The sequence below is a fragment of the Xiphophorus couchianus genome, chromosome 2, assembly GCF_001444195.1.
Source record: "Xiphophorus couchianus chromosome 2, X_couchianus-1.0, whole genome shotgun sequence".
Classification (NCBI taxonomy): Eukaryota; Metazoa; Chordata; class Actinopteri; order Cyprinodontiformes; family Poeciliidae; genus Xiphophorus; species Xiphophorus couchianus.
The window spans coordinates 22,397,529-22,410,238 of record NC_040229.1 but is presented as its reverse complement, the minus strand read 5'-3'; the positions used below and the strand labels follow the sequence as shown (position 1 = coordinate 22,410,238).

The 12,710-nt window shown below is 38.1% G+C and overlaps 1 protein-coding gene across 2 annotated transcripts in view; it reads right to left on the bottom strand.

Annotated features, from left to right (window-relative positions):
* Positions 1 to 12,710, bottom strand: part of kiaa1549la (KIAA1549-like a) — an 89,839-nt gene that overhangs the window by 53,857 nt on the left and 23,272 nt on the right. For both annotated transcript variants that reach the window (XM_028041601.1, XM_028041607.1), the window contains exons 2-4: positions 6,248 to 6,904; positions 3,427 to 4,269; positions 2,713 to 2,828 (exon numbers count right to left, since the gene is read on the bottom strand). In XM_028041601.1, coding sequence (XP_027897402.1) covers positions 2,713 to 2,828; positions 3,427 to 4,269; positions 6,248 to 6,904 — 1,616 coding nt within the window. The remainder of the gene's footprint in view (positions 1 to 2,712; positions 2,829 to 3,426; positions 4,270 to 6,247; positions 6,905 to 12,710) is intronic.

The following is a 12,710-nucleotide window of genomic DNA, read 5'->3' as shown; positions in this document are numbered from 1 at the left end:
AGAGCCAAATACCTTCAGACAGCGTTTATAAAATCTGCCTTTCATGTGAAATGATATTGTCAAAACTTATACTTGGTTTCAGTAAAGGCAATGCATATATAATGTACATGGTGTCACTGATACTTTACATTATTGGCATTAGTGACATTAAAAACAATTTTGCATGCTTTTATAGCATGAAATAGGAAAGAAATATTTAAAAGATCAGTAAAAATGACTTAATGTTTCTCTTCTTTATATCCATTCTAAGTTATGTAATAAACCACTTGCTAATTAAATAGAGACCACCAGTGCTAAAACTACAAATACTAGACAACAATACTAAAATGTTAATACATTTTGAATTTCTAAACTCTGTACTAAAGCTGATTGCTTAACCTTTGTTTTGCATATCTGAAGAGGACTGCTGAATTTAACAAAGGGAGCCAGAACTGACCGCCTTTGCTCCCTGCCAACAGCTGACAGCTGTAAAACTGCCCAGTTTGGTAAGTAATTATGGTTAACAACATTGTTCAATGACGCAACACATTAAGCATCGCTGCATACTAATTTCATGCTGTTTAACAAACCCGAATCACATAGGGGGCAGATTTTGCTCATCAACATTGCAACAATATCCAGGCGTTTTAAGATCTGAACTGTTTCTATTTCCTGGTTGGTGTTTTTCGCCATGGACAGATTAATTTTGACTATCAAACCGCAGTCTAGGTTTTCAGATGGAGACGATGAAAGCTGAGGAATGTGTCTGTGTGTAGCAGGGGGTAGATGAAAGTGCCGTGGAGCTTAGAGATACTGAGTCACTCCCCGCGAAGGCTCACAAACAACTGGATAAAAATAGCAAAAGCAGGAGGATGAAGACAGAAGACGGACAGAAAGAGAGATGAAGAGAGGCAGGTGGACAGACAGAGGCAGACAGCCACAATGAGCCGAGTAGTACAACAGGCAAGACAGACATATTGGCAGAAAATCGATCTAGTTGGACCAAAGGTGTAATCTCATCAGAAAGATGAAGGGGGAGAGCAATGTGAGAGATGTAAATATTGAAATATACATAAAAGGAAAAAGCTGATAGTGATGGTTTGAGAGGGAGGGAAGAGAAGATGGAGATGGAACCATGTGGTTGACACAGGATGAAAACAAGCATTATGTAAGAGTGGGAGTGGGATGTGAGAATGGTCTCCTTAAATGAACTCGATATCGCCTAATAAATAATACCACATATTCATTTGTCACCTCTCTCTATATTTATCTCCTGCACCATTCATGAGTCTTTGTCAGGTAAAAAAAAAATCAACACCAACAACTTAAATATAGAAGGCACGAGTACTTGGGACAGACAGACCAGCAAAATGGCTTAAAATAAACAGATTTTTTTTTTATCTCAGTACAATTAAATGGAAGCACTTTGACCAAGCGCAGCAGCAGAGAAATGTTACAGGAGACAATAAAAAACAAAACCTCATAAACGTAAAATTTAAAGTTATAGATAAAAGGCAAAAATAAGCCCATCTTTACGCTCCTTGAATCATCAAATGCTGTCCAATCCTAGCAGCTGTTCTTCTTTGAATCTTCAATGTATGTAAAAAAAAAATAAAAGCTTTTACAGGAGTTCTGGATATTACAGTAAATAGCTGTAGTGGCCATTTCACTGGGGCACTTGCACTACGCATTGCACTCAAAGCTTCACAAGCTGATAGTGGAGAGCTGAAAAATGTATAAAAAGATGAAAAAAATATTTCTTTTATAACATAACTAGTTCTTTCTCCAGTCACTGAGGGCACTAGAGAAGGCTTATGGCTGAGGTAAGATCAACACAGAGGTTATTTCTCACCAAGTTTTATGCCTTCCAGTCATTTATTCTCAGAAGAATAATTAGCTGATGAGAGATGAGATTTACATCTGCAGTTTATGGGCAGGCATTTTGACTAGCCAATCATATTCTGATTTGTGGTCAGAGGCTGGTCTTTTATGGTAGCGATTATCGTAGGGGATGTCACTTGTGAAAGCTTCATTTTGATACATGTATGGATTTGGTTCAATAACGTACATTTTTTTTCCTGGTTTGATGATGGAGGTATAATCCACTTTATTGAAACATTACAAATTTTGACCAAGAAAGGAAACAATAAAATACAAAACAATCTTAAACTGATCACATTAAAAACTGTTTTAAACTTTGGCTTTCCTATTCTACGTATATGAAATAAATATTACTGAAAATTATTTTCCCATTCCTTCCAGTGATACCTGTCATTTAGATAATAATGTCCCTGCAGCACTGTATGGGCTCACTAGTTAGCAACCTGTATTTCAAAGCCATTTGCAAAGTTTGCTAGCTTCTGCTATGTTTTTATTTGACATTTCGCTGAGTCATCCTAAGATTCGTAACACACAGAAGTTGTTTCCGTCCTCTAGCAAATATTCTCTCTTTTTCGTGTTTTTTTTAATACAAAAAACTGCATATTATGTTTTCTGCACAATATGCTGTGCAAATTTGGGTTTGCAATTTTACAAATGAGAAAATAAGTGACAGTATTTTGCAGTTTTTATCGTACACTTAACAGCACTTTTGATTGATACTGTAAAGTCTGTATGTAAGACCTTTGTTCTTAAACCCACCGACCAGGCCAAGTCAGTGGGTTTGTCACAGGATCATGACCTTTTGATTATCAGTGAAAAGCCGCTGGACATGAAGCCGCTGGAAACACTGACCTGTGCAGAGGCTTTGGAGTCATTCAGGGCTCTCTGCAGAGCATGGCTCAGTCCTTTTGAAAGGTTCTGCTTTAGGATCAGGTCCAGGTGATTCCTGCGCAGCTCCATAGACAACACTGTAAAGATTTAAATAAAAAAGGTTTAAGTAAAGAAGATCAGTACACAATAAAGCTGGTTTGGATTTGCCTTTTTTAACAACAGCATATCAGCAACTGGATTATGATCACCACAACTGTTTTTCAATATGGAACAAGCCGCTTTTCTACACACAGTCCAGCCGAGAAGGTTCTCCAAATCGTCCCTGACCATGAATACTTCACCATGGACCTCAAGGAACTTAGTTCATGACTTCAGATTACAGTCTTCTTGCTTTTGAATGACATAACATACATGCAAATATGTTCCTCTACCAGTTGTTAGGTACTGAAAAGAAAATGAGTGAAAAAGCAAATAATGCCCAAAAACAAGCGTTGAAAAATCTTTAGAAAGCTTTAACAGCTTTTCACCAGAATCATTTTAAACATAAAAAACAATACTGCTTGTATTCAAAATGTGAAGAAAGTCACTGATAATTCAAGATTGCATTGCAGTGTAATTTAAGAATATGTTAATTATTTCAAAAGGGAGGTAATATTCATTAGAGATTATTTTAAAAAATGTATTTAACATATGTTGAGCTTTAAAACTTCTAATAAGGATATTAAAGTCTCCTACCTGTTTTGACCCAGAACTTCTCCGTCACATTGCATGGGAGAGGCATTTCCTCAGCACTGGTGGTGGAGGGACTTTGTGTGGTTGTTGTCAGAAGTGGTGTAGTTTGAACTGGGATGAGCATAGTGGTGGTGGGTGCTTCTGTTGTGGTGGTGGTAGTTGTAGTTGTTGAAGTGGTGATGGTGGTCGTGGTAGTGGGAGCAGCAGTAGTAGTTGAGGCAGTGGTGGTTGTAGTGGGAGCTGGAGTGGTGGTGGTGGTTGTGGTGGTGGTGGTTGTAGTAGTTGGGGGAACAGTAACTGTGGTGGTGGTAGTGGGGGCTGGCATGGTCGTAGAGGTCGTTGTTGGAAGAGTCGCGGTTGTTGCGACGAAGAGCCTTGTTTCCTCTGTGGGTGCAGCAGCTGTGATGTTCGATAGAGACGCCTCTGTGCTCCCAGGAGTCGCTGCCTCCTGTGTTGCCATCTCTGTGCTATTAACAGTAAAGCTGGTCGTTGAGGGTGTTGTTGTGGTTACTGTTGTCAGCTGAAGGCTGCCATCGGTCACAGTGTCCTGGCTGGTGTTATTTTGGGCTGTGATGGTTTCTGGTGGCGTTTCTGTTCTCTTCGTGGTAGAAAACGACACAGTTGAAGTGGTGGTTGTCGATGGGGTTGTCTTTATGGTCGTGGCTGCTGTAGTTGTGTTCTGTATGGGGATCCTGGGACGCACAGGCATGGTGGTATTCCACTGGTGGGTGGAGAAAGGGCTTGTTACATTGGGAGGAAGTGTGATATCATGGTCACCCACTGTGGACAGGTGAGATTCAGGTACAGTGGGAAGATCCCACGCTGGTAGGCCGCTCACTAATTCATCTGAAGGGAAAAAGAACATGGATAAGTCAAAAAAAATTAAATAATTTCTAAATACTGTATTTTGCTTCAGATATGTTCAGAAAACCCTGCAGCTGAGTACAAAAGGTTTATTGATTTAAAACGTCCTGCTATTTTACATACTTCATGGACTCTAACAAAGCTTCCTACCATACTCTGAAGTGGTCACCAGGTAACCACTTATTCATCCACTGTTTCATTCCAGATTCACCTGTAGAGTTTGCTGAAGAAAAGCTAGAACTAAGACACTTGTGAAAAGCTTGTCACCAATACGTGACCTTAAATGATCTTTATCATGGACAAAGAATCCTAATCAAGATTTTCCTTTTTCTTTTTTAGACATTGCTGAAAAATGCCTTTTTTGTCTTTACCTCAATAGGACCTGAACCTTTGAGGAAAAGAAGAAAAACAGGTTACTTTTAATTTCATTGGCCTCTGTCTCTACTTTCCAGCTTACGTACTTTCCCTTTAAATGTGTATTAACAATTTCCAAGCCTTTACTTACTTTTATTTCCTGATTGCTGAACAACTATTATATTTTAAATGCAGTGACACATTTATCCAAACCAGAGTTAGGATAAAAACAAACCTATCAAGCCTCAGTTGTCACTTTTATTTGATTTAAGTAACGTAAATTCTTTTTTTAAGTTCGAAGTTTTTAATTTCCTACAGAATATTGAATATTAACATGTCAACCTAAAAGACACTTTTATACTAGGATTGTGTTTTATCTGTCTACATTGTAACTGCAAATGCATGACGCAGACTACCTTTCATTTTCAAAAACACCTCCAGATCCAATCGTATTCCCCCTGACAATGTGTGGAATAAGTTGAAATGCTTGGAGACACACTACTTTCTCCTGCACATTCTTCAGAAAGCTAAATATTTGTATAATAATTACCTTATTATTGAGGCGAAAATAGACACAAAAAACAGAGAGGGATGGAGGTTAGGAAATGGGGGGAGATGATGATGATGATGATGATGATGATGATGATGATGATGATGATGATGATGATGATGATGATGATGATGGCAGCAATAAGTCTAAGATGATAAAATGATATACATGATGGTGACACTGATGAAATGTTGAAGGTGATGATTTACTGATAACAAAACTGAAAAAACTCAATTACAGTGAATTAAATTCAGTTCAAATAATTCAATTAAAATGAATTGTTAATATTATTACAAGCAATCTATTAAGATTAAATCACTGTTAAAAATGACAATTGGTCATGCAGAAATGACGGATGTCTGTGAGACTCGTTGCTGAAGCATTCAGCAGCGTGACCTCCATACGTTTCCCTGAGAAGTTGCTGAGGTGACTAAAGCATAAACTGAATCATGTCCAACTGAACTACAATTATTCTCAGACATGTCTCCTTCAGTTTGCTAAATCCTGATAATTACTATAGACAAAGGCTTGGTTAATAATTAATTCTGTTACAAAACACTAAAAAGCAGCAGTGTGTCATTGGGATTTTATTTGACAAACCAACACTGACATTTTCCAATAAATATCTACATCTGTAATTTTTCTCACATTATTAGATGATGGATTAAGCAGTGTTACGTGAATTTTCTACAGCCTATAATATTGTTTATCCCTGCTGTTCTCTGTCACTAATGTTCTCTAACAAACCTGTGAGGCTTTCGCTGACGAACTAAATTCAAATTCAGTTTCCACACAGTTAACACAGCCATTTTAAATTAAATGTCTGTAATAAATGGTAATTAAGGGCTTCAGATTAAAGAGGCTGAATATACTAATAATTTTTTAAGACTTACTTGTTAAAAATTACTTTAAACCATTTATCCTTTTCCACTTCACAATTATACCCTTTCAGTTGGTCTGTCATAAAATCTCAATAAAGGATTGTGCCTCTGCTGTGCTAAATTGTGAAAATTAAAATTAATATTTTTGCCAGATAATTGAAAAAATATTACCCACCCAAACTATAGTTGGTTGAGGAGTTGTTGTTTCCAATAACCACAGACAAATTGGTGGATGGTGGAGTCTGACTCAGTTTTTTACTGGATGGAGAGGAGGGAAGAGAGGATGCTTTTGTTGTGGAGGAAGATAAGGCCTTGGATGAAGAAGAGCTTTTAGACCAAGCCGCTTTAGACAGCAGCCCTAAAGGTTTTCTGACTGCTGGAGTCTGCAGCTCTGTCGTCTCAGTCAGCATGCTGAGTACTGATGAAAGGGCCGCCTGCTCCCTTTGGACCTCTCCACTTGTCCTCAGCTTCTCCTGCACAAGCATGGGAGCTGGATCTTCGGGCACGCTTGGCAGCGCTTCCTCCTCTGTGTGGACCGGCCTCCATCCCGCTTCAGCCCACGCTCGAGTTTCCGTCATAATCCCAGCCTCTGCAAAGACTTTTCCATGCGCTCCCGCACTCACTCCTTCCTGCGTTTCTGTCCAGATTGCAGTTTTGGCCTCGGCAAACACCTTTCCCTCAGGCCAGTGTCTGAGTTCAGCATCAGGACCTGCTCCAGGAGCAACATCTTTAACGCCGTCTCTGTCTCTAAATCCAGAAGTCAGGATTGGGGGCACTGTGGGGTCCAGAGGTATGTCACTGTTCTTCATTGACACATAATGGCCTTCCTCAGCTGTGAGAGAGAGAAAGAAAGAGAAGGAAGGAAATTCATGTTTAATTGGGGCAGTTTGAGTCATCTGTCAGAAAGGAGACAAAGTGACTCACTTCAGCACACACATCTGGAAACCTTGAATCATTACTCCTCATAAGGTCATTCCTACTGTCCAACTGTCAGTGGATTTAAAATTGCTCTGCTTGCACCCAGGCTCTTAAGGAAAATACATACACACATAAAAATATCCACATTGCTCCCCTGCCTCAGACATACGGATCCAAAAGGATTAAAACTGTGACTGCTGGAAAAATAGTAATACTGTCAAAAATAGGTCACTTATGTTTTAGAGGATAAAGCATGAGGAATTACTTTTCATGTTCCAGGATCCATAAATTAGGACACAAATGCACCCTAATCAGCCATGATTTCACAGATACTAATCACATCCCTTAGGTTAGCCACACAGGCTTGTGAATTTATTATTTCCAGAGCAAACACAAAAAGCATGGCCTTTAGCTCAGATCAGCAACAAATGAGGATGGAATTGGTTCTTGAAGCAAATGGAGGTTTTGGCTATTTGTAGGCCACAAATGTCATTTTTCATTTTGCAAACACTAAAAGATACATGAAAATGGAGCAAGAAAGAGAACATCCTGTCAATGAAATTAACAACATACTCATGCTGAATTTTGAAAACTTGGCTTGACCGAATGAGGCAATTAAAGCATTCAGCGTCAATCGTACTCTGAGTTGGTGGAACTGAAACATGAGAGATTGCAAAGCTGACCTTACTTGAAGTTTATTAATTGTCTCATTTGGATTGAAAATCTTCTTAAAGCTTCAACAGGAAACTTAAAAAAAAATAACACTTTTTACATATTAGTTAAAACTGTCTCTATGGCTTGACAATAAGAGACATAATCTGGGAAAGAATCAAGTTTCTCTGCCTTCTTCCTCTGGTTTTACTGCCATCGGTAAAAATACACCGCTCCAAATACAAAAAATGATATAGGGTTTTCAAAATTTTGTTTAAAGAAAAACGTATAATCTACAATCCATCTTTTCTGTGAAGGTCTTACAGGATTGTTTGGGAGCAATAGTGAACAAAAAGCATCATGAAGACCAAGAAACACAGTAGACAAGTCAGATAAAAAGCAGTACGTTTAAAACCGGGCTAGGTATAAAACAGTATCTCAAGCTTTCTACATCCTAGAGAGAACTGTTCAATCAATTATCTGAAAGACTGAAAGAGAATGGCAGAACTGCACCCATACTAAGACCAGTACACAGATGGGTTGGGCCAGCAGAACATTAATCAGAGAAGCAGCCTAGTGGGAGAATCTGTCAATATGACTAACTATTAGGTATGCATATCACACAGCTGACCTTTGGGTGTGACATAACGAGATCCATAAAAAATCCTATTTGCAGTTTGCCACAAGCCATGTGGAGAGCACAGCAAACCTGTGAAAGGAGGTGCTCTGCCCAGGTGAGACCAAGCTTGATGTCCAAAGTTGGTAGATCTTTGGACATCAATAGCAAAACCTGAACCTCAAAGTTCAGCAAAACTGAACGCCAAACTCTACAAACCAAAGACTACATACCAAAATCCCTATAAAATCTTCTAAAGTTTGTTGCAATGTGACTCAATGTGAAAAAGTCCAGGGAGTATGGAAACTTTTGCAAGGCACTATTGAATTTGTATTTAAAATTTCAACACCTCGTTTCCTTTGGTAAATGTGTCGCACATTTCCCACATTCCCCGAGTCTCTGCAGAGGATCGGTTAATTAAAAGGAAGTGAATCTGAGCTTGACAGACTTTGCAGAACAAGCTTTGTGCCTTGCTGCTGCACATCCTCTGGAAACTTGCTATAAAAACATTTTAAACATCACGGCATTAATTATCATCACTGAGCAATATGTCCCTCGCTACACCATGTCATATTATAAATGCTATTAGAAGAGGAAACTAATCCACTGACTGTTTGTGTTTGGGCTTCTTTGGGTTCAGAGCGGTGTTTTAGTCACTTTTAGGGAGTAGAAACAGACGAAGTTAGAAATGACAGGGGCAACAAGCTCAGGGCAATATGGGGTAAGTAACATGCCGGCTAGATTTAACCTAAAAGTCATCCTCCTGCTAATACAGATTCATCAGATGATTTTTCTTTAATAATTTAATATGAAAAAAGGCACAAAAAGTAAATTTTTGGGGGAAAGAAAACAAAACTGTTCTGCATTCCTTAATATTATGTATTTGACATGAACTGTTGTAGTATCCTACTAGTAGTCAAATACTAGTAGTCTGAACTTAGCACAATATTTAGCCATAATAGTTGACTGTATTTCTCTGTGCTGAAGGGGGAATGATCATGTGACTCAAGGTTGTCTACCAGACAAGAAACATGGCTCTAACAAAATGCTAGTGTTGCTTAGTGTCTGCTCGAGGGAATGACTTTTCAGGTTCAAACCGATAATAAGTAATAATAATGTCTTTTATTGTCTCTACGACATTAGTGACATTATGCCTTGGTCATGACAGCAACTCCTTCAATGGCCAATAGTCTGTTTCCAATGGGAATAGTCAATTACAGGTGGGGATCAATTACAGGTGATGAATGGATAAATGGTGAGAATAGTTGAAGGGATTGAAGGAATGAAGGACTGTACTGTATGGAGGACTGTTGGGATTGTTTGCTCAACCAAAGCCACCTGCTCTGGCTGAGAGCAGCATATGTGACTCCACTTTCAGACCACCGAGAAAGCACTAGGAAGGAGGAAGCTCTACTGAGATAAAATATGGACAGGATGGATGGATTGTGTAGGAGAAAGAGGGGATTAAAGGTGGATATATGTGGATCTGAAGTGCATTAGCTTTTTGGACAAAACATGATGGACATCTTTTGCCTATTTCCATGTGAGAACATTCGGCTTACACCAGATTATGAGAATCACAGCACAGAAATGATGCACAAAGCACTACAGGCCATTTACAACGCTTTTAAGCTAGAGTCATATTATGCTTTGACCAAGGTGTCTTGCCAGCTGGATGTGATGATGCCCTGCTGCATCTCTGCAGCTGCCAACACAAACCTGTAAAGCCTTTACAGCTCAGTACAAGCCATCTGAATATTCATATTGGTCTTTTTTCGGTACAGTTATTATTGCACTGGTAAATGTTTAATGCCGGAGTGCATGAACTTATGCATTTTTGTTCTGTCTTTTTCAGTTTGAGCCAAACAGAGCCGATCCGAGTAAACCGCTACAACAGTGAGCAGAGGAGGTCAAGAGCCAAACACACAGGAAGTGTGAAGGTAGAGCTGAGCCAAACAGTCGGGGCTGTGAAGCTCAGAGAAAAAGTGAGGAGGGGGAGTGTGGTTGGTTCAATCTGCCAGATAGCCATCTGGTGTGGGCAGGTTTTCATTTCAATAATTAGTATTCCACACAGCAGACAAAAATAATCTATATCTTAATCACAGAGCCGTGCCAGTTGAAATATATCTACAACTACGCCAGCTTTTCTGGTATGATTTATGACAACAACCTACAGTAAAGAGGGTGTCACATAATTCATGCATAAAACCGTGGGTTCAACACTTTAGTCAAAACAAAAATAGAGAAAGGAAGCACAGGAAGCACCTTTTTGCGCAGATGCAACTGTTTTCTGTATATTCATCTGATTTCAAGGATGCATGAGTAGTAATTTGGTGGAAAAAAAAAAGAAAAACGGCATTCAAAAGTAAGAAGATTAAAAGTTTCTCTCAAACATTACTTTTTATAACACCAGAAATCTTGAGAATGGGGGATCTAAACTATGAACTTAAATAGATTTTAAACTAAAATGTGTTTACAGTTCGACTGTTGAACTCTTGCAGCTCAGAATCATTCATGTTTTTAGTTTACTCACTCAAAACATTTAACATTTTGAAGACTTGAGAGTCAGACTACATGCACATGGATATGAAATGGTTTGTTTACTGATATGATACTTGAATGTTTAAGAGTCTGGCATTAAAAATTAACTTCCACATCATTACAAATAATACTTGTTGCCCTTAATCATATGACTTACCCAATCTTAAGGTAAATTCACACCCTATATGTCAAGACACGCGTGCGCGTGCTACCAAAATTTGGTTGCATCATGAGCAACACACATCACTCAAACATTCGTAGTTTAAAATAAATACAAAAATGACCAAGTTTCCAACCTCTATTAAAAGATTTTCGAAGATACTCAGGATTTCATGCAATTAAATCAGTCATATTTGTTCTACATTTTTCCACAGTATTTCAAGATACACACACAGTTTAGCTAGAGTAGCAGTCCTGATGGTAGGTTGGAGCACTGAAACATGTCATGGTATGAGAATCAGTGGGAGAAATGTCCTTTGGCAGATTATTTTGTTAGGCCGTCCAACAGGATGGACAATAATAACATTTTCCTGGAACTATTCAAGGCCATCCATCCATCTGTGGAGGCAGAAAACAATTGAAAAGGATTAGTTAATAAACCAATATATTTGAAATTTTTCAAGTGGACTATATTGAATGGAATGAAAAGCATAATTTTACTACCAGTAACACTTATTTAGTACTTAAGAAGTACTAGAAGGTATAAAGATTCACTTTAAAAATGCTAAATGTGGTATAAAGCTTGTTTGCTTTCTAAACAAAGCAGCCTTGCAAAAAACACAAGAGATTTATCAGTTTCTAAAAAGGCAGCCAGAAAAGTTTGAGAAGTGTAACAGCCTCATTAATACTCACAATAGTTGCCAAAGAGGAAGAAAACTGCCTGGCAACGACAAAACCTAGCCAAAGTGTTAAATGAGTGCCAAGAAAATCTCACACAAACAGAGCAGACAATCTAACACAATGTTAGCTTACAGTTAAATAAAATAAACATTTTACAATGAAACTGGTTTATTTTTGAATACCTAACAATCAGTCACTGTCAGCTTCAATTACAGTGAACAAAGAAGCAATTGGACTTAAAACTTACAAAAAAAGTGATAGTTTTAAAATGTGGACAAAGACGAAGACAATATAAGATGTTAAATGTACAAAGCAGAAAGGACAGACAGATGGAAGGATTAAAGCAGCTCTTCTCACCAGAGTTGGTTCTTAAAAGGCAGGTTTCCAGGTCTAGAACCAGCGCTTTTGGTGGAGCAAACAGAATACTTCTGAATGCTTTAAAGTTCATTAAAATGCACAAATAGTGGTAATAACCTCTAATCATAAATAGCGCATAAGAGTTAAAATACAACTCATATGCAAATTGCATACAAATGTTTTAACTCTGATTGTCACATTCTTAAAGGGTTGAACAGATACATAATTTTTCTGTTAAGACCCGATTGTTGTTTGTTTGAAGCTAATTCTTTTCATACTTGACATTCAAAACATGTTGAGTATACAGCACTTTAATTTCTAAATATACAAATGAAAAAGGGGTTTTCTCAAATTTATTTTTGAAATGCATGAGTTGGGACATCACACCAATTGTTTATAATTTAGTATGTCTTAAATCTTTGGTTGCTTTTTTGTGGCATGTAATAAAGGCCACACAAATACGAAATTAGGCAAATCATACACGGAGAAGTGTAAATGAAATAACTTTTGATATTTGAGGAAATTAGTCGTTTTAATTATTCAAAAATGGATGTGGGAAATCTGAATGGGAAAAAGAACAATCACAGACCTCATAAAGACCAAAAAACAGCAATGACTGAAAATATAAACTCCCAAGATCCAAAAGTACGCTTTTCTTTTGATGTGTCGGGGAGGAGTGATATTTATGGTGTTCCAATATATGGGTGTGTGTGTC